A 27,600-nucleotide genomic window follows, 5' to 3' on the forward strand; every position below is an offset into this window, starting at 1 on the left:
CAGCCATATGTCTGGGGTAGCTGACTTTTCCTACCTATGTCCTCCAGGAGTACAGCCCAGAGAGCCTGCTGTCTGGAGGAGAGAGAGAGAGAGAGAGTGGGCAGACACACCACCATCACAGACACACTGTACTGGCACTTTTCTATATGGAAACAAACATAACAGACTGAGATGTTGGGGGGAAAAAGCCTTGCAGAATTATTCCAACAATCACTGATTCTCAACCGTCAGGTCCTCCTTTCCCACTTGTGTTTTTGTTTATTTTCTTTGTCTGTTAGATATTTCATTTGATAGGTGTCTCTTTTGTTAGTGATATCTGGCAAGTCGAAATTTGATCTCAGATCTAAATTTTTCGCTTGTATCTTTATTGTTTATAACTATTATCAGAGGTTAGAAATGCATTCACTTTACTTTAACAGATGTCTGCATTTTATGAAACTTTAAATTGCATTAAGCTTATTTTTCTACAGGGAAACAAGCATGGAGAGAAAACAAATTGTGAGGAATTTTTTGGGGATATTGTTTACATAATGCCAACAGGGTTTGGGATCAATTTCATTTAAATTCCATTCAATTCAGAATGGAAATCAAATTCCAATTTCAAATTTTCTTCATTGAAAACCAGTGAAGAGAATTGGAATTTCAATGTACTTCCTGAATTGACTGTAATTTAAATAAAATTGACCCCAACCGTGATGACAACATTTTTCGCTGTATAATATTGCTTATTGTTCTGCATGACTGTCCATAGATGATCATAGCTGTATTTCTGTAATTCTCACAAACAATGTAACATTCCTTTAGAAAATAATAACAAAAAGTTAAGAAAAAAGTATCAATTTTGAAGATAAAAGATTTTTAAACAATATTTAATATACATGTGCTTTCCTAACATTATTTGTTTCTGTTTTTTCTGTTTCAATCCATGTCTTTTGCAGTATGTTTGTGCCTTGATATCTGTTACTTGTAGAGACTTGCTTTCTCCATAGTGTGAATTAGGGCTATTTCTACTCCCATACTATTCCCATGACTGATCAAGTGGTAAAATATAGATCACAATAATGGCACAGAAATTAACAATGATAGTATTTTGGTAAATATTGAAATGGTTTAAATGTCCTACTATTGTTTAATTTAAATAAAGTTTAATTTAAATAAAGTCAGTTTCCATCCTCCTGGCCTGTCTTTAGGGTAATATACTTTTCTACATATACCACTGTAAAAATGTAATTTAACAGCTAATAACATTTTATTGGGGTCTTAAAGGTAAGTAGCACACCCCGTAAGGTACAAATTGCACAGCCTATTGTAGATAAATGTAAATTGGACTGTACCGACCGTCAAAACAACACTTCATCCCCCATACACATACACTAATCGTATACTTGAGAAACTGACAAGGGGGGGGGGGCCTTGTACATTCAAATGTGCAGCTATGTATATGATCTGCCTAAAGTAGGGAGCTATCTATACAGATAGTGATGGTGAGTGAATGTAGCCTACAGGAGGACATGTACAGTCTTGCTCTTTCTAATAAAGTGATTGGGGGACAATGTAACAGTCCAGCTCCAGCATTTGAATTGTAAAACAGCCTATTAGTCAAGAATACCACGAATGTTGTAGTCGTTGGCACAACAATAGACTCCCCCTAACAGCCAAGGCAATCATTCACTCAGGTAATTCAGAGAGTGGAAAGGTGATGTGGGTAGTTTGAGGGTTCATGCTGTGTGCAGTTCCATAGACTACCAGATAAATCCACAAGGTGGAGTTCATGTGTCTATGCACTTCACATGTAGAATCGCACCAACTCACCAGGCGAGACATTTCACTATGTTAGAAATAAGGGGATTTCTTATTACTCCTCTATAGTGAAATACAATTGATGCATAAAATAGGTAGGTTCTTCAAAAAAGCATCATGTTAAACTAAACATTTCACATTGGCAGAGGTGAAAGTATATTTCATTTCTTACCGGTAAAGGACACACAAGTGGGCGCACGCATTTTTTTGGGCAAAAAAATGTGCCTACTACAGAAATGTGAAATCTGATGGCACTGACAACGAGATCAATAAAAACGATGTTATCTGATCTATATAATCGGCCTACGAAAAGGGAAGTCACAAATACAATATGACGTCCATCTAACCTGGCTAAGGAAATGATTGTCCAAAAACAAACGAAAGTGGCACTGACCCAATGATACAGACAATAAATATGCGCACTCACCGGGGATATGGCGGATGTTCTCTGCGGGGTACCAATAAGATAGGATACTGTTCGCTCAATTAAGTTAACAATGTTGATAACTAAAAAGACAGACTGGAGTTGTTTCATTGTCATCTCTTTACATCAATAGTAATTTGCTTTCCAGACAGAGCAGTAAAGTACCTTATAGAAGTTGCACACGTGGGGAAAATGTTGGCCTTTTATAAAAGCATTTCATGCTACGTCATTTTATTTAACTGGAGACTTATTTTTTAATACCGTACAAATGTTCGAAATGGCAGTCTACTTTGACACTGACAAACAGAATCTGAGGTCGCTAAATTATCGGCTTTCTCGTGGTGTAGTAGGCTATTCGGAATTATTTAATTTATTTCTGAAGACAGCAGTAATTATATAACATTTGCAAATGTATTTTAATGTATCATAGGTGCTGAAGTTAGTTCAGAACGCTTCGCGTGGCTATGATTCTATAAGGAAATAAATGAAGTGCAACGCTGAACAGATGAGAGTTGCAGGCTCATGTCTATCAGAGTAGAGAGGGGGGGGATCTCATTCAAGAAGCACTGGCGCGCTTCTCACACAACCAAGACCAAGTGTTGATCTCAAACAGGTTGAGACCAACCAAAATGAACTCTTTGAATACTAGGCCCGGTCTGAAAATCTATTTTTTTCTTCACATTACGTTTATTTACGGGGGCGGGAGAATGAACTAAGAGGCAACTCGAATGAACTTTGATCGCTTTTATTATATTTTTTAATTTGTGTATTTTTTAAATAAAGTGTACATTATTTTTCATGCAAGGAGAGGTACCGGATCCAGTCAAATAGGTTCCAGAACAAAACAGTCCAAAACTTAGAGGTACAGGATCCGGCTCAAATTAAGCACTGTCTATTTAGTAGCCAGCCTATCAATGTTCTTTCTGACCCCCCTGCCACACATCAGAACACTCTTTGTACACTGTGGCACGTGCAGCCACACAGACGCACACAATCAAGGAGGGTTTATAACGAATATATCCTAATCATCACAATTCACAGATGTACACCTATACTATATATTTTGTTTGATGCTTTGTCACTACAATAGGCTATTATCATGTACCAAAAGAAATGGTTGGATTTAGCTTTAGACCGAGGTGCGCGGAGATGAGTGGCGGAGACCAAGGCGCGCGTGGACAACAGTGGATGCATCAATTCAAGCTATAACTGTAGGTCTAATGACAATCGCAGAATATCATTAGAATACACGTAGGTGTTTTATAACAGATGTCTCTTTCCATCTATTAAATTGCGGGTGCACAGTGCACTGTTGGAGTTCGTATGCTGAAATTATTTTGTGAGTGAAGAATGTGCGCGGGTAGACTACAGAAGCGCCTTTGTTAAATTATTGTTTGACAATCAGACGAAAACTTCATGACTGGTTGTGTTTCTGCCACATAGGCGGCGTGTCCATAAGGCTAAGCTTCCCCTAAAGTAAATGTAATTAAATTGCCAAAAATATATTGCCTAATTAGCGTACTCCTGTTTATACAGAAATAAATACACACACTCAAAATAGGCTACACCAGAAAGCATGATTTGGCCACAGAGGATCATTAGCTTCTTCTTTTTTAAGGCTGTGGATTATTTTATATCGCGTTGCCTACAGTTGGAAGGGCCCGAGTTTTGGAATATTTTTGGAGTATTGCCTAGTGTGAGACAACTTCTGAACAACGTCGTCTCCACCATGATTGACACATGACTAAAATATCAACAGTGTAGCCCTGGTAATTGTTTTAATTCCGCAGATAATAAATTATATATTCTCAGGTGAGGGAGAAGTGTGATGTATTGACACGGTGTTTAGGTCTGGGGTCGTGTTTCAGGCGCGTTGCTATTGGCTGGTTCTGTGATGCGCGCCGTTGACTGGCTGCGGAGGAAGAGACTGCGCTCACAAAATAAACTGCCAGCCACATCACATGCACTCTTCTGTCTGAGGTGCGTTGAGTGGACATCGGACCTACTGAGGAAGTTGTGAACCGTTTTCGATTCATTGTTCTATTAGGAGTCAATTATTGACCAATGTAAGTAGCCTGGTATAGAGAAATGCATCATTAACTACAAAAACGCCGAATTATGAACCACGTGAGATCCATATTTTGTATGCTGACTGAACCCTTCTCTTTTTGCAGGATAAAGTAATCAATTTGGAATTCAGACAGACACGATAAGAGAAATGGTAAGTTTATTTTGTAACATTTGCAACAACAACAAAACATGTGATATGTTATTTTATGTGGTGTGATATGAGTTGGAGAAACATGTGATATGTTATTTTATGTGGTGTGATATGAGTTGGAGAAACATGCTGGTACTGAAGTGCTCATGCATTTCTAACGGTTGTACCGAACAGTGTGCACGGGGAGTTTATTACGGTGAGCAGCCCAATGTTGTGGGAAACAAAACCAAATGATCGGTGCTTTTAACTTTCCGACCCTCCCGTGACAGTCAGGGCAGCAGAGAACAATGCATAGAAGCTGACTACAATGGTTAACTATATACTACAATTCGTTTGATAAATGGGAGCTCTCTTACAATTGTTCCATTTTATTTTGAAGTCCTTTTTTTAAAACAAACTTTTGTTTTAGAAATTAAATCGTCTTGTTTTTCGCTTAATTCTTATATATTTCTGTCAGATGCAGTTGCACATATCTGGAAATCAGAATATATTTTAGCTGGTTACATGGAATAGGGCTATTCAATAATGCGCTATTAATATGTTTTTTGATGAACAGTCAACGATAAATAATGACATACAAATGCAATTATCAACTATACATGCCTCCCTCCGACATCTGTGTTTTGCTCAGTGTTCTTCCTTCGGAGTGTTTCCTGTAGCACAGATATGGGCATAGCTTGGCCTTGAAGCGTCGTCTCTTAGCTCAACCAATGACGGGTGCTCTACCATTGTTTAACAACACCACAGTAATGAAAGGTTTTGGAAGGCTGGAGTGTTCACAGACTGATTTTAGGGTACTATTTTGATCTTCCTAAAGCTACTCATACAGTTGGCTATGTGTTGAGCTGGGTGAGTCGGACCTCCATGCTATTGTGAAGGACTCTGCACATGGATGACCTTTCAGGGTTTGAAGCCCCCCTGTGGCCCTGCCTCACTCTGTCAAACAGAGCCTTCCTCTACAGCTGTGAAAACATCAGGGCATCCCCAGTGGGCAAAAACCGGTTGAATCAACATTGCATTTTCTTGTTGAAATGACATGGAAGCAATGTGATGACGTTGAATGAACATGGAATACTGTTTGAATTTAACCATTTCTTTATCAACATAACTTTTTTTTATACCCGACTTTTAATCTAAATGCAATGACGTGGTCACATTTTCTGTTGATTTCACGTTAGTATGACAACTCAACCTATTGTAAATCATAACTAGACAATGAAATGACGTCTGTGCCCAGTGGGTCATTTCTGCAGGCCTGGTCTCCTCACTGTGCCTGTAGACTGCACACTGGCCTGAGACAGCTGAGGGGTTGGGATTTAACACACATTGTTGGAGTCTGTCTGCTTAACAAGCGTGCTAAAAAAACATGGAAAAACCTTGGAGCTGTCTAACAAGGGAGAGTGTATCAAATGACATCATTCTGCAGCTGAGGAACACGTTCTTTGTTGCACAGGGAACGTTTTTTTTTTTTTACACATGAAAAGTCCCTTGTATACAGTAGGCTTTGTTCTGTTAGCTACAATACCTAAGTGAAGTGGATTGATTTTAAAGTGTTGCCATGTCACCTTTTAACCTTGATGTGACAAGCTGGATTCAAAGTCATTCTTAGGGCTCTATTCAATCTGTACCGCTGAAGTGATAGAAAATGGAAAGGTAATTTCTGACACATGCAGCGTTTACCGTGAATGTAGTCTCCACCAACGATGGAACATTGCCTTTAAATTGCAATCACACTAACGCAGCGATACCGATTGAATATAGCCCCTAGTCATTAAGACGTCCTGAGATGCTGTTGTAATGTTACTGAATGCTATTGGACCTTAATCTTGAGGTGATCTTAGGAAATGCCATTGATTTTTCATATTGACTTTTTGTAAGACTTTCAACCTTTATGGTCAGTGATGTACCGGCAAAATAACCAAAACTAACGTGATTTATAAAAGTGGCATTCAGACTTGAGATGATTTGGTGATGACTTTTAAATGAATCATACATGGGGTTTCTCACTCCCATTGTCTAATCCCACAACAGTGATGTCATTTCCTGCTAGACAATATGGGCCAATCCCCAAGGAATCCTGTAATTCTAGTGTGTACCACAGGATGGGCACTTCTAAGCTCCTCTAAGATTCATCAGTCTCTAGGCTGTCCAACTTCCTCTCTGACTTAAAGAAGCAGAGAGCGTTTCCCTGTACATCCTGTTCCCACAAGCCATGTTCTAATAAACCCAGGAGCACTCGGTTGAGAAACCTCTCCATAAAGCTGCTCTGAGGTTTGGGTGGAATGAGGTGGAGGTTAAGGCTGCAGAAGGTGATCTCAGCTGGTTAGAATCTTGGTGCAGTGCTGGGTAGATGCGCAGGAAACTGTTTTAGTGTGTAACATACTCTTATATTTTATTATGTTCTCAAAACATAAACGGAGGAGACTGTCAGTTTCTAACCCGTTATCTCCCTGTCTCTCTAGTTGTGTCTTCAGGACTCTGAAGACTGTCAGTTTCTAACCCGTTATCTCCCTGTCTCTCTAGTTGTGTCTTCAGGACTCTGAAGACTGTCAGTTTCTAACCCGTTATCTCCCTGTCTCTCTAGTTGTGTCTTCAGGACTCTAAAGACTGTCAGTTTCTAACCCGTTATCTCCCTGTCTCTCTAGTTGTGTCTTCAGGACTCTGAAGACTGTCAGTTTCTAACCCGTTATCTCCCTGTCTCTCTAGTTGTGTCTTCAGGACTCTGAAGACTGTCAGTTTCTAACCCGTTATCTCCCTGTCTCTCTAGTTGTGTCTTCAGGACTCTGAAGACTGTCAGTTTCTAACCCGTTATCTCCCTGTCTCTCTAGTTGTGTCTTCAGGACTCTGAAGACTGTCTGGTGGACCAGATGCAGTACATGAGGTCGCTGCAGGACCTGAAGCACATGAGCCGACCGCTGAGCGATCCCTCTGGCCGCTCCTATGCCATGACCCGTGCCTGCCAGCAGAGGGCTCAGCAGCGGGAGCGCCTGTCACGCCTCCGTAGGCCCATCTCTGAGGCCAGTACTTACGACTCAGCTTGCTGCCTGGCCAGCCCCATGGAGGAGGAGGAGCAGGAAGGGCAGAAGCGGTTAATGCAAGGCTCCCCCAGCAGTGTCAAGAGTCTGGAGTTTGACTCTGGCTACTCTGAGGCATCCTGGCAGGACGAGGATGTGGTGCTCAGGAGGACCAGGAACGTACGTGTGTCTAACTCCGCCTGCCTCCGCACCAACCGGGGAGTGGGTCCCGCCGGCCGGATCCGGCCCAAATCCACTTCTGACGCTTGTCTGGAGCGCTGGACATCATTTGAGGCGAGCAGCGACCCAGAAGACTGGACCACGTCACTACTGAGCCGCAGCAGGAACAGACAGCCCCTGGTGCTGGGGGACAACAGCTTCGCTGACCTCATTAAGAACTGGATGGACCTGCCAGAGTGTCCTGAGCCAGCAGAACTCAAGCCCCACGCAGGCCGGCGCCTGGCAAAGGACCTCCTGGTCAACATGAGGAGGAAGCTGGCAGGGATGTCTAAGAGCGTGGAGATGAGGGCCAGACCAGCAGACAGCACCAGGGTCAGCAGGACCGCGGTGGCCCCCAAACGCATGTCCTGCCCCGTGGGCTTCCAGCCACGCAAACCGTTCTTTCACCAGTCCCACACAGGCCTGCACCAACTGGGAACAGACTTCTACCAGTTCACTGCTCTCATGAAGACAGGCAGCCGACAACCTATCATATGCAATGACATCATCGGGTACGTCTGATTGGAGTATAGTCAAAACTATGGATTCTTACCACAGATGTACATAATGTTATTTCACTTTTTATATGTGCTTTATGTTTAAATAATGTACAATAAAAATGTTTGTCTATTGAAAATATTTTTGGGGGACTGTAATAATTATTAACTTAAAAGGTTTTATTCATAAATAACTAATGAAATGAAATAATGCATGTTTTAGTTTAGATTCAGCTTTCAGATAGATAGTGACATCTTGCCAAGAACTATGGCATAAACACTCTTTAGTTCATTATTTAAATGACCTGTCAACTGACCAACATCATGGCTGTCAATGTTGCCTTTGAATACCTGCCTATTTGAATACAAACAGCAGGGTGGGTGTTGCTGGGAAAGTGAAAATGGGCTTTCCAATGGTCCATTGTGATGGATCATTGTTATCGGGCACACAACTGGTCTATAAGATGTCACATGATGCTTAGATGTAAAAGGAGAGCTGTGTAAATGTTCAGCCATGTTGTAAAAACACAGCCATATTCAGTGTTCAATGTATCTGCATATACACTTCAAATAGATTTGATTAACATGAACACATCAAATTAACTACAAACACAATTAAAGCAACAGAGGACGCACTGAGCATACATTTTTTCTTAATCAGTCACCTAATCAACAAAACCGAATCATATCCCTCAACATAGACCTATAGAGCAAAGCAGTGTATTTCAGAAAAGATCTTCAGATCCAGCTGAGGGCTGGATGTTAAAGAGATTAGAATGTGGATGAGGCCTAGTGTTTAGGTAGGTCTCCACAGTGAGAGAGTGAAGGGAAGGCTGAAGACAGAGCTCCTGGCCTGGGTCCCCCTCGGAGGGGAGGGGTGTGTGTGTTGGGGGTTGGTAATTTGACTGGCGAGAGATTATTTTTACTCCTTTTTCACCCCAATTTTGTGGTATCCAATTGGTAGTTAGTCTTTTCTCGCCGCTGCAACTCCCGTACGGACTCAGCGAAGGTTGAGAGCCATGCGTCCTCCTTGGCATTACCCAAGTTGATAACAGAATGAAGTAATCAAAGCCAGGCATAGGCCAGAAGGAGAATCAGCTCTCCAAATCACGCTCTAGCAGAGAGCCCCTATAACCACTTCAATCACTAACATTGCAGTGCATGGCTAATGGGATATGACCGTGGGACTGGACATGTATGAGGTTACAGACAACACAGGAGTGTGAGGCGTGGAGATCATTATCCTCAGTCACCTGCTCTGTGCTCCATTTCCTTCGAAGCCTCTGTCTTTCACATGGTGATAGTTCTAAGGGGTAGATGGAGCAGGGGTAATCTCTGACTCACAAAGACAGGCCGGCCGGAAACCAGTGTGGAACCCAACACACACAGAGCTTGATCACAAATCACAGGTGATTACAACAGATAGAGGTGAATAATTTAATCAAATACAAATGAAACACCATTCTTTATGATTACAACATGATTATAATAATAGAAGTAGAAAGCTATTGTTTATTTATCACAACAATGCAGCTTCTAGAAATCCATACATTTGCCCCAGAAAGAACATGACCTGTGGCCTAGGGGAGAGACGACATATTACATACATATCAACATCAAAATGCAGCTTGTTTTAATTTAACAATATAATTCAATGGAGGTCCTTTCTTTAGTGATCTGAGCAGATAACTATGAGGTGGTTAGGAGTGTGGCTCTGTTAGGGCCTCTCAGGCTTGTCCCCTTTTGATGACATCATCTGAACAGGTACCTGATGGGAGGGACCGTCTCACAGTCCTTATCCTCAGCGAAGGAAGGGAACACCTCCAACATGTGCAGATGTTGGGGGACCTCCATCTTGGTAACCAGGCTGACCACATCAGACACACTGCCAGGACAGACCACAACACGCACATTGACAACAGCTTTTTGGTGACTGAAACAGTTATTAAACAATACTCCTTAGTCGTACATCTTACTTCAAAAGAGAATTGATAATTATATCCCTGGTAGAAAATGGGGGACATTGGTATTTTTTGGTGTGTATTTTATTAAGGATCCCCATTAACTGTTACAGAAGCAGCAGCTACTCTTCCTGGGGTCCACATCCTTTGTTACATTACAGCAATTCAGAAATAGTATAATAAACTGAGACTACACACTGACTGCGTTCTATAGCTAAATGGCCTTCAGACCAAACCAAGGTTCTTCATGTCATCTGGATCTTTAATACTGCTCCATACAGCCCACTAGGCCTGTAAACACAGGAAGCTGAATAGGGGCCAGGGCAGGGCCCCACAGCCCAGGATGTGGCTCCTGGAGGGGACATTTGTCAAAAGAGGCCTACTGTCCACACTGACGCCCCCCTACCCCATCTTCCCCTTATCTACCCTTAGCTTCCTCAGGCCAGGCACTGGGCTGACACTGGGCTCTCAAGGGACTGAGGTGTTAACATAAACCCCAGGAAGACATACGCTGTGTGTCAGGAGGAACAGCGGGAAAGGGGAGGCGGCTCAGAGAGGTAGAGGGGGCGAGAGTCAGGAAGAACAAGGCATAGACATGGGGGAGCCAAGAAATTGTCTGTCATTTTACAAAGCTAAGCAGGATCTCCTGGATCTGATTAAAAGGGCCTGTTTCACTGTACACGTTCAGGGCTCCGAAACACTGCTCTGTTTGTGAAAACAGGGGTGGAGTAAGGACAGGCCCCGAGTATACATATTCCTATCTGTGTGCACATGACTGAGTGAGTGAGAGAGAGCGTCATAAGTCGAGTGAGTTATTTCAAGCCCGTCGCGTGTGAGGAGTTGCTTTGCGTATTGGTATGTGCATACCTTAACAACATACAGTAGGTACTGCCATTGCAAGACAACAGGGAATGGCTCACTCTTGCTCCTCTCTTCACAGAGCACAGGAAGCCTACAGACTAGGAAAAGCCATATCTCAGTCAGCAGTCACTAGTGATGCATGTGACAGTGTGGCGATGAGTCCCTCCTTTGAGGAAACAGCAGACAGCCATTGCCTGCTAAACAAACATCAGGGCTGCTGCATGTGTGTTTATGCCTGGCCTGGACATAACCCTTTTACCATGCTCTTCCCACACGTTACCCCACCAGAAGACAGACTAAGGTATGGTGATAATGTCTCGACTGGCTCAAAAGCTTTGTTTCAGGACATACCTCTTCACCAGCCTCTCCGTGTGATTGGAGCCAACATCGTACAAGACAGCATTCCCATAAAACAGGCCGGTGATCTCCAAGTTGTATGTTTGCTGCAAATTAAACGGTAATACCACATTACATTTAGTATCATGGAAGTAAATGCACAATGTTCATTTTAAAAAGTTTAATTTGAGTTTGAAGTTCCTAATCAGTATGTATAGGTTAACATTAAACAAGACCCAATGAAAAGAGTATTTTAAGAGTCCTATGGTCCAGTGGACTACAGCAGTCCAAGGAAGTGTTGCAGGGTCTCGAAAAATAAACCTGCAGCTCAGGAAGTGTTGCAGGGTCTCCAAAAATAAACCTGCAGCTCAGGAAGTGTTGCAGGGTCTCCAAAAATAAACCAGCAGATCTCAGAGTCAGGATGTCAAATGTTAGGGGGAACTGAAGCAACTTTGTTTTTGCCAAATGTTATTTTCTGTCTCAAAATAAACAGTGGGAGGAATCAACAAGCCAATCCTTTGTTTTGGACAGCAACATGGTGTACTACACAGCATGTGGTCATTGTGATGAGACAGTACAACTGACCGATTTGTGTGGTTGTCTCACCTAGCCATCTTCCCTTCTCTGGTTTTAAAAATGGGCCATCAATAAGAGTCAGAAACATACATTCTAGTGAAACTGTGGGTCCAAATGTACTACAAAGTGTAAATAGGAACATTTGTCATATAGTCAGTCCAAGGCCAAAACTGAGTTTTGTGAGTTCGTCATGACTAATTGGTATGGATTAATAAGAGCAGTGTTCACTAACACGAGAGAAGCAGCTGTGTTGATGGTGCTCTACAAGCTGCAGGCGCTCTATCCAATCACAGCTCCCAGAACCTCCAGACAGTGAGACAGACCTGCCCATTACACAGCGCCTCAGACTTGTTTACATAAGACAACATATCTCTAATGTTATGTTGAAATAACCCATGGGCCTAAGCCCTTTATGGAGTGGCCACTTGCTGATGTGTTTGATAGTGTCAATCACTCGAGTCTGCCACTTTTTGGGGCAAAATGAGAATTGAGACGAGTACAGCGCACTCCTAGCCCAACTGCTTTTTGTCAATATTACAAAATTATTTTGCAAGCATCTTGTCTCCCCGTGATATGTTTTGTAACATGATTCCCTATGAAACACTGCTAGATAGACACAGGTAATAGCGAGAATGTTGACAAAAACTAAAACGCCACCCAAACACTGACCTATCCTCTCCCCAGTGACCTGATATGCCGATTGTGGGCTGCTCAATGTGTCTGCTAGCTACTACTTGCTAGCTTCAGTAACAAACGGAGTTGGAACTTAGCTAGCAAGTGATTTTGGGCACTGATAAACAGCGTGTAGCTTTTGCTTTATTTCCGATAGTTTGACAGCAGATAAGGAAGTTGTAGACATTGTTCTTGGGAATCAGTCCTGAGCGCGCAGTCAGACTCAATAGACTGTATGCAGACTCATTTTTCATGCACAACTTGGGAAATAATACACCAAACTAGCTATATGTAAAGTTGCGTGACTAAGGCCAAATGTATTTATCTAAGATTAATTCGGACTATTTTAATTAAGTGACTATTTTGAGAAAAAGCTATGTTGCTGCCACGGTGACTCAAGAGGGAAAAACAGAACTTGCCCGGGTACGATATGCGAACATGACACACCCACATCAAACCACATCCCTACGACAACTTGTTTGGCTTCAGTCATGGCCGCTAGCATTTCTTAATGAGCAATATTCAAAATGAGGCCAAATCAAGTAGTTCAGTCTCCCTTTAAGACAAATGCACTAAGTGTAAGTCACTCTGGATAAGAGTGTCTGCTAAATTACTCAAATAAAAAGTATACCTCTAGATAACCCCCTGCTCTAACTACTATATGGATTCTAGTTTGTTTGGAAAGGACAAGAGACATTTTAGAAACACTCTGGAATTGATCAGACGCTGACAGTCAGGGAGAAAAACAAGAGGTACATGCAGACAGGCTCAGAATGCCTACAGCCACACAGGCTCAGAATGCCTACAGCCACACAGGCTCAGAATGCCTACAGCCACACAGGCTCAGAATGCCTACAGCCACACAGGCTCAGAATGCCTACAGCCACACAGGCTCAGAATGCCTACAGCCACACAGGATCAGAATGCCTACAGCCACACAGGATCAGAATGCCTACAGCCACACAGGCAGACAGGCTCAGAATGGCTACAGCCACACAGGCTCAGAATGCCTACAGCCACACAGGCTCAGAATGCCTACAGCCACACAGGCTCAGAATGCCTACAGCCACACAGGCTCAGAATGCCTACAGCCACACAGGCAGACAGGCTCAGAATGGCTATAGCCACACAGGATCAGAATGCCTACAGCCACACAGGATCAGAATGCCTACAGCCACACAGGCAGGCAGGCAGGATCAGAATGCCTACAGCCACACAGGCAGGCAGGCAGGATCAGAATGCCTACAGCCACACAGGCAGGCAGGAAGGATCAGAATGCCTACAGCCACACAGGCAGGCAGGAAGGATCAGAATGCCTACAGCCACACAGGCAGGCAGGAAGGATCAGAATGCCTACAGCCACACAGGCAGGCAGGAATAAAACACACTCAACCCTTTAGACTCAATCACCTGTAAAGGTATTGAATACATCTGTAGAAAGACTGGTAGTGCCCATCACTCGTCGACAGCCAGATGAGCCCCCCCCACCCATCATCCCCTCTCCACTGCCCCCTCTTCACTTCAGTCCCATTGTGTTTGAAGAGATGAGGGTGACTAGGTTCGAGTAAGCTGTCCCAGAGACAAACCCTGCACGTCAGACATTATGGTACTACAGACACATGAACAATGTTTACTGAACCAAAATATAAACACAATATGTAAAGTGTTGGTCCCATGTTTCATGAGCTGAAATAAAAGATCCCAGAAATTTTCCATATGCACAAAAAAAGTATTTCTCTCAAATGTTTGTTTACATCCCTGTTAGTGAGCATTTCTGCTTTGCCAAGATAATCCATCCATCTGACAGGTGTGGCATATCAAGAAGATGATTAAACAGCATGATCATTACACAGGTAATGGGGACAATAAAAGGCCCTCGAAAATTGGCAGTTTTGAGTCAGCGTAGAATTGGCATGCTGACTGGAGGAATGTCTACCAGAGCTGTTGCCAGAGAATTGAATGTTCATTTCTCTACCATAAATCTCCTCCAATGTCGTTTCAGAGAATTTGGCAGTACGTCCAACTGGCCTCAACCACAGACCGACCACGCATAACCATGCCAGCTCATGACCTCCACATCCAGCTTCTTCACCTGCGGGATGGACTGAGACAAGGTGCCTTGACAGCTGATGAAACTGTGGGTTTGCACAACCGAAAACAGCCAGAAACCTTCTCAGGGAAACTCATCTGCGTGTTCGTAGTCCTCAGCAGTCTTGACCTGACCGCAGTTCAGCCTCATAACCGATTTCAGTGGGTAAATGCTCTCCTTCGATGGCCACTAGCACGCTGGAGAATTGTGCTCTTCATGGATGAATCTTGGTTTCAACTGTACCAGGGAGATGACAGACAGCGTCGTGTGGCGTCGTGTGGCGTCGTGTGGGCGAGTAGTTTGCTGATGTCAATGTTGTGAACAGAGTGCTCCCATTGTGGCGATGGGGTTATGGTATGGGCAGGCATAAGATATGGATAACGAACACAATCACATTTTATTGATGGCAATTTGAATGCACAGAGAAACTGACGAGATCCTGAGGCCCATTGTTGTGCCATTCAACCGCCGCTATCACCTCATGTTTCAGCATGATAATGCATGGCCCCATTTCTCAAGGATCTGTACACAATTCCATGGCCTGCATACTCACCAGACATGTCACCCATTGAGCATGTTTGGGAGCCTCTGGATCGACATGTACGACAGCATGTTCTAGATCTCACCAATATCCAGCAACTTTACACAGCCATTGAAGAGGAGTGGGACAAGATTCCACAATCAACAACCTGATCAACTACATGCGAATGAGATGTGTCACGCTGCATGAGGAAAATGGTGGTCACACCAGATACTGACTGGTTTTCTGATCCACGCCCCTACCCTTTTTTTTAAGACACCTGTGGCCAACAGATGAATATCTGTATTCCCAGTCATGTGAAATCCATAGATTAAGGACTAATGAATTCATTTGAATTGACTGATTTCCTTACATGAACTATAACTCAGTAACATTTTTGAAATTGTTGCATGTTGCAGAAGCCTGACCATTGCATATATTTGTGCTCTGAGTGTGTCCAGCATCTGGCAATGTTGGTTTGAAAATGCATGCATACAATGCGTAGCTCTGTGTAATATGTATAACAGTGCGAGGCATGCAAGCTAAAACACATTTCTATAATTGAGATATACAGTGCCAAACATGTTCTTGGCTGAGTAATAAAAGGGAGGCTGAGATACCTTGATGTGTAGCAGCAACTCTCCCAAGGTCATTTCCTGTCCACGGTCACATCTGCCATAAACCAGGAAGTCATCCCACAGGGAGTACTCCTTTCCTGCAACCTGCCGATAGACACAAAACACACAATCAGAACACCGGTCACATCACACACACTAATCAGTCAGGAGAGCGGGAGCATGGTCTAATATCTTCCCAAAACAATAACAACTGGTTAATGGTCAATGTCAGACTAAGCTCAGCAGTGAGATCAGAATCCAACTAGTTACTCAACATTTAACAAAACAATGTGAAATGAAAAATCTAATTCAAACATTCCTCACTACACTGGAGGAACCTGGGGCCCATGTCTGTCTCCACTAGAGAGCAGTTAGGCCAGGGGTCTCCAAACCTGTTCCTGGAGAGCAAGCTACCCTCCTGTAGTTATAACTAGCCTGATCCAGTTACTGTAATTATTAGAATCAGGTGCACTAGATTAGGGTTAGAGCACAAACCTACAGGACAGTTGCTCTCCAGGAACAGGGTTTGAGATCCCTTCCCTAGACACAGTCAGGTCTGTCTAGAGCCCAAACACAGACACCTCTGGAGTCACAGGGTGCTTGAATATTATATCTCACATGGGGAGAATAAACAGGAGTGCATAAATTAAAAAGAATGTAATAAAGTCCACACCTCTGTGAATATGAATAGGAACTTTCAAGAAGCCTGGCCAGACAGCAGATCAAATAGCAGTAACAGTAAGGGGCTTTAGTCAAGAATTTTAGGGGCCAATTTTTCTTCAGTGTTTTCCTGAATCAATGTGTAACATATATGTATATACAGTGCATTCAGAAAGTATTCAGACCCCTTGACTTTTTCCACATTTTGTTACAGCCTTATTCTAAAATGGATTAAATGATCTACACACAATACCACATAAATGGAAATATTACATTTACTTAAGTATTCAGACCCTTTACTCAGTACATTGTTGAAGCACTTTTGGCAGCGTTTACAGCCTCAAGTCTTCTTGGGTATGAAGCTACAAGCTGGCACACCTGTATTTGGGGAGTTTCTCCAATTGTTCTCTGCAGATCCTTTCAAGCTCTGTCAGGTTGGATGGGGAACGTCCAGGTTGCTGGAGGGTTTTCATCAAGGATCTCGCTGTACTTCCCTCTGTTCTTCTTACCCTCGACCCTGACTATTCTCCCAGTCCCTGCAGCTGAAAAACATTCCCACAGCATGATGCTGCCACCACTATGCTTCACCGTAGGGATGGTGGCAAGTTTCCTCCAGACGTGACACTTGGCATTCAGGCCAAAGAGTCACATCTTGGCTTCATCAGACCAGAGAATCTTGTTTCTCATAGTCTGAGTTCTTTCGGGCACCCTTTAGGCAAACTCCAAGCGAGCTGTCATGTGCCTTTTACTGAGGAGTGGCTTCCGTCTGGCCACTCTACCTTAAAGGACCTGGTTGGTGAGTGCTGCAGAGATGGTTATCCTTCTGGAGGGTTCTCTCTGTCAGAATCACCATTGCGTTTTTGGTCACCTCCCTGACCAAGGCTCTTCTCCCCAATTGCTGTTTGGCCAGGCAGCCAGCTCTAGAAAAAGTCTTGGTGGTTCCAAACTGCTTCCATTTAAGAATGATGGAGGCCAATGTACATTTTTTGGTACCCTTCCCCAGATCTGTGCCTCAACACAATCCTGTCTCAGGGCTCTACCGACAATTCCTTCAACCTCATGGCTTGGTTTTTGTGCTATATAGACAGGTGTCTGCTTTTCCAAATCATGTCCAATCAATTGAATATACCACAGGTGGACGCCAATCAAGTTGTAGAAACATCTCAAGGATTATCAATGGAAATAGGATGCACCTGAGCTCAATTTTGAGTCTTGAGTTTTGATGTCTGCCCGTTCATAAAAAGACTGGTTGTTGAACTGGAATAGTTTAGTCAGACCAGGGGATACAGGCAGGGTGGAAAATACAGATGTACTTTATCCTGTCCACAAGCTTAGCTTCCACTCCCCAAACCCTTCTTTTAGATATCACATATTCAAGAGGAAACACAAGTGTTGAAACACAACACAAGACTTAATGTAAGTCAAAGTATCATTATAAATGTTAGGCTACAGGAGTGATTATTGAGTTGTGTACCAAACACAGATCATGTCATCAATGCATCCAGAATGCAACACTAACGCCAATGAGCGCTGTGCACTCTCATGTTACGTTTACACCAACAGAAGGAGTGGCTGTCTGACACAAAGCCTGTTTAATAGGAGTAAGGAGAAATTACCAGAACATAGAGCTTCTGTCAGTATCCTACTGAGTTATATGACGCTAAGCTCTTGGTGTGACTCCACCATCATCCTTAAGGTGTGCTGGCTAGGTGACCTCTGGTTTTATACCCTGATTACACCAGGCACTAATCTAGCGATCAAACCACCAGAGACCATCCATTTTCAATGGTTGGGAGGATACACAAGGACACATCCAGCGACTATGATCTCAGAAGCCAGAGTTCAGAAAGTCCCAAGGTTATGCAAATGAGCAGCGACACAGGTGTATAATAACCAATCGGAGAAGGGAGTCTTGGTAGATAACTTTGACTCTATGCAAGATGACGTGATGTTATGCATGCTGTTTGGAAGATACACATACAAAGCGAGAACTTGAAGATTATTTTCTACTTTGTAGCTTTTGGTATAACTGGGCCGTAAGTGGACAAGAAGGAATGGTGATCCCAGAGAGGATCATAACGCAATGGCCTCTAACCCAAGCCACTGTTTATCTCTATAGGATCAATCCCAGTAGTCCAAACATAGACCAAGAATGCTTCATCTTCATGATCCAGTTAAAGCTCAGCTAACATAAACATTCCTGCTCCTCTGGCCACCGGACTGACATTACACTCCAGTGGCCTCACATGACCCATCTGTTTACCATCAACATCATAATCCTCCCTCCGGCTCCATCTGCACGACCGAGGGAAAGTTTCACGTCACCTGACCACGGCTCTGCCAGGGTTCCTCACTCCCAGGAGAATGTGTCAAAATATGTCACTTTTTGGGCCTAACCAACGCAGGATCTGTCTGGGGGTTTTGTGACAGATGAAAATTTGGCCTGAGACACCAATAACAAAACTAGAACAGAACCTGTGTCCAATTATCTGTGCTTCAGCAGCCAAGAGGAACGGTCAGAGAGTATCTTACAGTCTACAGTCTACTCCCACTGCCTGCCTGCTGGGGATAGAGTTCTGCGGACACACTCACAGCCTGCTACTCATATGGTCTTATTGGGTGTGTAGCTATAACCAGCAATGATCAAACAATGGGAGACGAAGGCATCATGGAATCTAACCCATCACCACATACTAACTAAGTGAAGATTAAATGAAGATGTCAAATGATGTTGCTGCAGAGAGGATATGTTCCACTGCTGTACATCAGACAGTGGGTGACAGTGTTTGATAGTAGCAGTGGTTTTGGGTGGATGGCAATGTTTGCCATAGTTAGGAGAGTTACATTATGCATTTTGGCATTGCCAGTTTTGGAACAGAGAGGTTGTCTTTGCCAAGAAAGAGAGATTGTTTGAACTCTATAAAAACACAGATGTGAGACTTTGTCGTCTTTGTGAAGAACTGCCTTGTTGAGGCTTTCAATAGAGATGGATCAGAGCAATGTTTGTAATTAAGGCCTTTGCATAGATTGTTCAGAATATAAACTAGGCTATTTTTATCTCTCCCTCCCTCTCTCACAGGCCTTTCCAGGAACTCCACAAGGAGCCTTCAGCCAATCGGCCGCCCAATCAGACTGTATGTGGCCACGTGTGACGTCATCCCCTCACCGCCTCAGAGGGTATAAACACAAGCAAGAACAGTGGAAGTTAGAACCAAAACCGGCTGCTGCTGGAAACAATTACAAGGCTTATAGACTCCTCTCTTAGACCCCCCACACCCCATCCAATGTTTCTTTGTGTTTGAATTCTTATAATAGAATACACAATCATCCCCATAGAACTATACACTAAAAGAAAGGAACCCAAAATGGTGGACAACAGCCTCTGCTTTGATGGCTCCAATAATGTCACACATCTGAGGGAATGTTCAATAAGGAAACCAACAGAAAGCCTGACGGCCTCCACTTACTGGTGATGCATAATGACAGGCTTAGTTGGTAATTAAATTAGAACTTTCTTGAATCCTAATGGGTTAAAACTCTTGCTTGGCCAATCAGACATCATAGTGAACGTCTAGGCCCACAGGGTCTTAAAACTAGCTGAGACATCAATGGTTAGGTAAACCCCAAAACTGTCAGAGTATTGTGCTCAGATGGGACACTGCTTGGCTGCCACCCAAAGAGCAGCAATCCATATAAGGTCTTATGTCAGCACTATATACCAACGAGGGTGGATCTACAGAATAAACAGAGGACCGATGGTGGACAAGAGTGTGCTGTTCATGTCAAACACTGGCCCTCTGGAGTTTGTCCTGAGGTCTACTCTGAGACAGTCAGTGCAAAGCTGTTTAGAACCCGATCTGGCTGGTGAGTAGAGATGTATGAGACAGACAGACAGACAGACAGACAGACAGACAGACAGACAGACAGACAGACAGACAGACAGACAGACAGACAGACAGACAGACAGACAGACAGACAGAGAGACAGACAGACAGAGAGACAGAGAGACAGACAGAGAGACAGAGAGAAAGAGCGAGACAGACGAGACAGGCAGACAGAGACAGGCTGACAGAGACACTCACGGACAGCATATGGCCCATGTGGAGTAGTCTCTGTTATGGACACGTGCATGTTTTCATGTAGCACTCTCCCTTCATCGAGCACAGCAAACATTCTCATCTGCTATCCACATACAGTGCCTTGCGAAAGTATTCGGCCCCCTTGAACTTTGCGACCTTTTGCCACATTTCAGGCTTCAAACATAAAGATATAAAACTGTATTTTTTTGTGAAGAATCAACAACAAGTGGGACACAATCATGAAGTGGTATGACATTTATTGGATATTTCTAACTTTTTTAACAAATCAAAAACTGAAAAATTGGGCGTGCATAATTATTCAGCCCCTTTACTTTCAGTGCAGCAAACTCTCTCCAGAGGTTCAGTGAGGATCTCTGAATGATCCAATGTTGACCTAAATGACTAATGATGATAAATACAATCCACCTGTGTGTAATCAAGTCTCCGTATAAATGCACCTGCACTGTGATAGTCTCAGAGGTCCGTTAAAAGCGCAGAGAGCATCATGAAGAACAAGGAACACACCAGGCAGGTCCGAGATACTGTTGTGAAGAAGTTTAAAGCTGGATTTGGATACAAAAAGATTTCCCAAGCTTTAAACATCCCAAGGAGCACTGTGCAAGCGATACTATTGAAATGGAAGGAGTATCAGACCACTGCAAATCTACCAAGACCTGGCCGTCCCTCTAAACTTTCAGCTCATACAAGGAGAAGACTGATCAGAGATGCAGCCAAGAGGCCCATGATCACTCTGGATGAACTGCAGAGATCTACAGCTGAGGTGGGAGACTCTGTCCATAGGACAACAATCAGTCGTATATTGCACAAATCTGGCCTTTATGGAAGAGTGGCAAGAAGAAAGCCATTTCTTAAAGATATCCATAAAAAGTGTTGTTTAAAGTTTGCCACAAGCCACCTGGGAGACACACCAAACATTTGGAAGAAGGTGCTCTGGTCAGATGAAACCAAAATTGAACTTTTTGGCAACAATGCAAAACGTTATGTTTGGCGTAAAAGCAACACAGCTCATCACCCTGAACACACCATCCCCACTGTCAAACATGGTGGTGGCAGCATCATGGTTTGGGCCTGCTTTTCTTCAGCAGGGACAGGGAAGATGGTTAAAATTGATGGGAAGATGGATGGAGCCAAATACAGGACCATTCTGGAAGAAAACCTGATGGAGTCTGCAAAAGACCTGAGACTGGGACGGAGATTTGTTTTCCAACAAGACAATGATCCAAAACATAAAGCAAAATCTACAATGGAATGGTTCAAAAATAAACATATCCAGGTGTTAGAATGGCCAAGTCAAAGTCCAGACCTGAATCCAATCGAGAATCTGTGGAAAGAACTGAAAACTGCTGTTCACAAATGCTCTCCATCCAACCTCACTGAGCTCGAGCTGTTTTGCAAGGAGGAATGGGAAAAAATGTCAGTCTCTCGATGTGAAAAACTGATAGAGACATACCCCAAGCGACTTACAGCTGTAATCGCAGCAAAAGGTGGCGCTACAAAGTATTAACTTAAGGGGGCTGAATAATTTTGCACGCCCAATTTTTCAGTTTTTGATTTGTTAAAAAAGTTTGAAATATCCAATAAATGTTGTTCCACTTCATGATTGTGTCCCACTTGTTGTTGATTCTTCACAAAAAAATACAGTTTTATATCTTTATGTTTGAAGCCTGAAATGTGGCAAAAGGTCGCAAAGTTCAAGGGGGCCGAATACTTTCGCAAGGCACTGTATCAGAGCCTGCATTATTGCTGGGGCTCTCTACTCAAACACAGAACACCTGAGTATCAGTGTGTTCTGTATAATCATAGGATTATTCACATACATACAGTGGGGCAAAAAAGTATTTAGTCAGCCACCAATTGTACAAGTTCTCCCACTTAAAAAGATGAGAGGCCTGTAATTTTAATCATAGATACACCTCAACTATTTCAGACAAAATGAGAAAAAAAAATCCAGAAAATCACATTGTAGGATTTTTTATGAATTTATTTGCAAATTATGGTGGAAAATAAGTACATACACATCAAAACTTCAGAGGAAGAAACATTACAACGTTATCTATGCTTTCAAAATGTTGGCCTTCAAGTGCATTTCTCCCTTCATAAAGTACTACTGTACTCTCTCTAACCATCTATGAGTGAGAGGGACGCCACCAACTGATATTGTAAGATAGATAACCATGATCAGAAGTGTGTCCCTCTCCCAGACAGAGATGTTCCTCTCAGATTGAGGCAGCTCCCCCTCTCTGTCAGGATGTCCATTTGAACACCCTGCCACTGTGCTGTTAGGTGTCTCCTCTCCATTCTGGCAGGAAGCTGGGTGAGACATCCACTGAGGCTCCATAGCTACTTCCTGAAGAAAAGGAAACCAGGCTGTGGTGGCTTTCAGGACAAAAAAGGACAGAAACTGAGGTGTCTTTGTGAGACGCAGAGTAGGTGAACGGATGATCTCTGCATTTGTGTTTCCCACAGTGAAGCATGGAGGAGGTGTGATGTGTGGGGGTGCTAGGTTGGTGACACTGTCAATGATTTATTCAGAATTCAAGGCACACTTAACCAGCATGGCTACCACAGCATTCTGCAGCAATACGCCATCCCATCTGGTTTGCGCTTAGTGGGACAATGACCCAACACACCTCCAGGCTGCGTAGGGGCTATTTGACCAAGGAGGAGAGTGATGGAGTGCTGCATCAGATGACCTGGCCTCCACAATCACCCGACCTCAACACAATTGAGATGGTTTGGGATGAGTTGGACCGCAGAGTGAAGGAAAGCATGTGGGAACTCCTTCAAGACTGTTGGAAAAGCATTCCAAGTGAAGCTGGTTGAGAGAATGCCAAGAGTGTGCAAAGCTGTCATCAAGGTAAAGGGTGGCTACTTTGAAGAATCTCAAATATAAAATATATTTTGATATGTTTAACACTTTTTGGTTGCTACATGATTGCATGAGTTATTTCATAGCTTTGATGTAGTCACTATTATTCTACAATGTAGAAAACAGTAAAAATAATGAAAAACCCGTGAATGAGTAGGTGTGTCTACATTTTTTGACTGGTACTGTATATAGTTCACAACCCTTTACCAGACAGACAGACACACACACACCTCACTCTGCAGCCAGGCGAAGCCAGACATAAAACAGGGGGAAATAACCCTTTACCAGACAGACAGACACACACACACACCTCACTCTGCAGCCAGGCGAAGCCAGACATAAAACAGGGGGAAATAACCCTTTACCAGACAGACAGACACACACACACCTCACTCTGCAGCCAGGCGAAGCCAGACATAAAACAGGGGGAAATAACCCTTTACCAGACAGACAGACACACACACACACCTCACTCTGCAGCCAGGCGAAGCCAGACATAAAACAGGGGGAAATAACCCTTTACCAGACAGACAGACACACACACACCTCACTCTGCAGCCAGGCGAAGCCAGACATAAAACAGGGGGAAATAGAACAGCCTTTCATTAACAGACCGGACACATGGTCTAATGAACAGCAACACACACTTAGTATGACAGATAACAGAGCTCAGTGATAGACGAGATCCAGAAATAGCAACAACCCCTGACAGCAGATATACTGTACATGTTAACTAAACACATAGCTACACAGGAAGTTCAGGGAGCAGGGGTTCGCAGGGAAGCTAGGGGGAGTTCTGCCATTGAACCACAGCACTGGAGAGATAAAGCAACCAGAATGGACCTGACTAAGTCCCTGTCGAAGAGGACAATCGCGTGTGTTGGTCATTTTGAAAATGCCACATTTTCTAGCTGCTAGCTGTGGTACTGGGGCTGTAATCATGATGTAAGGCAGCAATCTGCCCTTTCACACAATGGCCCATTTTCCCAGGCAGGAACTGGTTCAGGGAGATAATCTTGATAAGTCCTCCTTCCTGCAGGGTGCTGCATCGTAAGAAATGGCAATTTCACACTGTAGACACAGCAACAGAGCCTGGCTAAAATTCAAATTAGAAACCAAACCATGAAAAAAATGGTATTGTATGCTCTGCGTTAATGGATTCAACGTGTGCTTTAGAGGAGACTGATGGGGTACAATCAGTGTTCTTTTAGATCATAAAGTTTTGACAGTAATCCATCCTGTTTTCACCCTCATCTTTTTCTGTAGTCTTCCTCTTTCCTTTCATAGCCTCAAATTAGAGAGAGACAGCTTTCACATTTTCAAATATCCTCCTCACACCCGGCCAGAATGTGACACAGGTAACTCCAGGAAATACCTCTCTCTGGGCAGCTCGCTCTTTCGAATGACAACAGCAGTGAAACCAACTAAATAAGTGAACAATCAATTTCCTCTTGTCCCCGTTGAGTGCATCATGGCAGTATTACAAACCCTCCACTGACGTCCTCTCTACGTCACACTGAAACCACACAGGGCATGCCTGACTGTGATGCAACCCATGTGTCTAAATATCAATAACTGCCAGCTGGGTCACCACAGTGTCACAGGTTTTTACTACATGCTACCTCTGAAAGTGGTGTAGTAGCTTGACAATTGTGGTAATGCAGAGATGCACTTGTTTGTTTTAGATTGAATTGGTGGTTGTGTTGTGCATCTACAGGCTGAGATGATATTGATCATGATTTCAACAGGAGTACTGCGCAGAGGCAGATGGCAGCCTAAAAGCCTCAACATCCCAAACTTCTGCACCCTCTCTACTCTCTTAAGGCGTCCGCATAAATCGGCTAGGCGAAGTGAACATCTATACTTTCATACCCGTAAAGTATGAGAAAAGAGAAAAAAAATGGACAAAATGTGCATGTAAACTAATCGTCTCTCATTAAATGACAAACACTTAATGTTCCCATTTCTACTAGGAGTAGTACTGTTGACCAATCACCGACGAGGCGGAGTACACTTAAACCCTCACGCAAGAAAGATACCAAATTAGGTCAAATATTATGAAGCAAACAGACCTAGACTACGATCCAATAAATATGTCCACTTTACACTGATTCTAATTCTGTGAATTAGCATTCATAGAATTAGAATGAGTGTCAATTGGCCATAAGAAACACACCCCATAGTTGACAGTGTCTGTCAGAGCAGAAACTATACCATTGTAATGATCCTCTTCGTCTGATGAAGAGTAGTCAAGATCGGTTCAAAACGCAGCGTGGTAAGTGTCCATTTTAATATTTATTTTAACTCAGAACACTAAGATAAAATAACAAAAATAGACCAACACGAAACAGTTCTGTCTAGCGCAGAACACAGAGACAGAAAACAACTACCCACAAACACAGGTGGGATCAGGCTACCTAAGTATGGTTCTCAATCAGAGATAACGATAGACAGCTGCCTCTGATTGGGAACCATACCAGGCCAAAAACAGAAATACAAAACATAGAATGCCCACCCCAACTCACGCCCTGACCAAACCAAAATAGAGACATAAAAAAGGAACTAAGGTCAGAATGTGACAACCATGCAGTCCAAGAGAACACTCACAGCTGTAATCGCCGGCGAAGCTGCTTCTACAAAGTATTGACTCAGGGGTGTGAATAATTAAGTAAATTAAATATTTCTGTATTTCATTTTCAATACATTAGCAAAAATGTCTAAAAACATGTTTCCACTTTGTCATTATACGATATTGTGTGTAGGGGAAAAAAACTAGTTAATCCATTTTGAATTCAGGCTGTAACAACAAAATGTGGAATAAGTCAAGGGTATGAATACTTTCTGAAGGCACCGTGTTTGATGCTGTCTGTCTGTAACGTTGCATATTGTATTTCCCCTGGTTCTATTGATCCACTCCTATTACAACACGAAGTCACATCTATATTGTCATGCAATACTTAATAGAATGATGTAACAACAGTAACACCCTGGTGTTGTTATGGATAACTAGGGCTTCATTAGCCCTCATCTGATGTTCAATACGTGTAAATAGTACATGCTGCAGGCATATTTGGCCCTAGAGACCCACAGTCAGTGTGACATTTGACCAATCAATGCATGGCACTGTATTGATTCTAGAGCAGCTAGCAAGCTAGGAAGATCAGTAGAATGGACTATAAATTAGATGACTGTTGCAGAACATAAGATCAGTAGAATGGACTATAAATGAGATGACTATTCCAGAACATAAGATCAGTAGAATGGACTACAAATGAGATGACCGTGCTAGAACATAAGAACTGTCCCAGAGGAACTGCTGAGCCTCAGGACTGCTCAGGGCCTCTCTACCGTAGGCCCCACGTCTCTGGCTTTAGCCCCAAACTCCCACAGACCGCAGTGGGAAACATGTAAGCATTAGCAGTAGCATTAGGAAAAGGCTCAAAAGATACACACAAATTACACACAACCTCAATTAGGAGGAAATGACTAACCAAGTCTTAAGAGCAGTGTGTTGGGATAAATACCCAGGAGGCCTTGTGGTGGGGAAAGGAAGCGGTGAATATGTGTTAATCGCCTGTGTCCGGCTGCAAGGAGCCACTTTAGAGGGCTACAGTGAAACAGCCGTGGAACCACAAATCAGGCTGTGGAGCTAGAGGCGTCAGCAGAGCCTAGGGGCCATAGAAGACAGAGAAAGAGAAAAGAGAGGAAAACAGAGTGAAGTAAGTTAGATGGAATTGGCAGACAGGACAAGGGGAGACACACATGCATATGCATACATGTCAATTCAACCACAGACAAACACAGCCCAGACAGGAAATGAGTTATCCACTAGGGACTGGTGTGACACAGGAAGTGTGTTCCTGCCAAACCCAGCCCTGACCTGCGAGGTGGTGCCCGCCTGACCCTCTCGCTTGACCTGTTCTCAGGCTGCCATGGTTCAGTGGGGACTGCGTTGGGGGGGTCACTCCAGATCCAAACCATCCCTCCCACCACACGTCGGCCCCATTCAGCCGAGCCACTAGTGCTTCTACATATGGTTCCATGTGTTATTCTGCTTGCTTAGAATATACTGGTGTTCTCCCTGGTGATTTGATATGATCGGAGGTTCTTGTTGCAGGTTTTGTAGCTTACATTACAAAAATCACACATGTTATGAAGCTGTGG

The 27,600-nt window shown here is 43.3% G+C and overlaps 3 protein-coding genes across 5 annotated transcripts in view; 2 read left to right on the forward strand and 1 right to left on the reverse strand.

The window, feature by feature from the left end:
• LOC109898904 (guanine nucleotide-binding protein G(i) subunit alpha-2) overlaps positions 1–1,178 on the forward strand; it is a 96,624-nt gene extending 95,446 nt beyond the window's left edge. The window contains exon 9 of the mRNA XM_020493964.2: positions 48–1,178. The gene's annotated coding sequence lies outside the window, so the exon portion shown is untranslated. The remainder of the gene's footprint in view (positions 1–47) is intronic.
• Positions 1,179–3,266: 2,088 nt separating this feature from the next.
• On the forward strand, positions 3,267–8,317 carry LOC109898893 (PAK4-inhibitor inka2-like). Of its 2 annotated transcripts, none has more exons than XM_020493954.2 (3): positions 3,267–4,290; positions 4,399–4,445; positions 7,274–8,317. In XM_020493954.2, exons 2-3 carry the CDS (start codon positions 4,443–4,445, stop codon positions 8,198–8,200), a joined length of 930 nt encoding a protein of 309 aa, XP_020349543.1. In that variant the 5' UTR covers positions 3,267–4,290; positions 4,399–4,442; the 3' UTR covers positions 8,201–8,317. The 2 variants fall into 2 exon arrangements, with proteins under 2 accessions (XP_020349543.1, XP_031692106.1); XM_031836246.1 differs by having other exon boundaries at positions 4,164–4,290; positions 6,908–8,317.
• Positions 8,318–9,598: 1,281 nt separating this feature from the next.
• Positions 9,599–27,600, reverse strand: part of uba7 (ubiquitin-like modifier activating enzyme 7) — an 87,379-nt gene continuing 69,377 nt past the window's right edge. Inside the window, exons 22-24 of one of the 2 annotated variants that reach the window (XM_020493931.2) lie at positions 15,811–15,912; positions 11,349–11,440; positions 9,599–10,060 (exon numbers count right to left, since the gene is read on the reverse strand). In XM_020493931.2, the coding sequence (XP_020349520.1) occupies positions 9,928–10,060; positions 11,349–11,440; positions 15,811–15,912 (327 nt within the window). In that variant the 3' untranslated portion in view covers positions 9,599–9,927. The remainder of the gene's footprint in view (positions 10,061–11,348; positions 11,441–15,810; positions 15,913–27,600) is intronic. The other variant, XM_031836105.1, reaches the window with a different exon arrangement.

The sequence above is a fragment of the Oncorhynchus kisutch genome, linkage group LG1, assembly GCF_002021735.2.
Source record: "Oncorhynchus kisutch isolate 150728-3 linkage group LG1, Okis_V2, whole genome shotgun sequence".
NCBI lineage: Eukaryota > Metazoa > Chordata > Actinopteri > Salmoniformes > Salmonidae > Oncorhynchus > Oncorhynchus kisutch.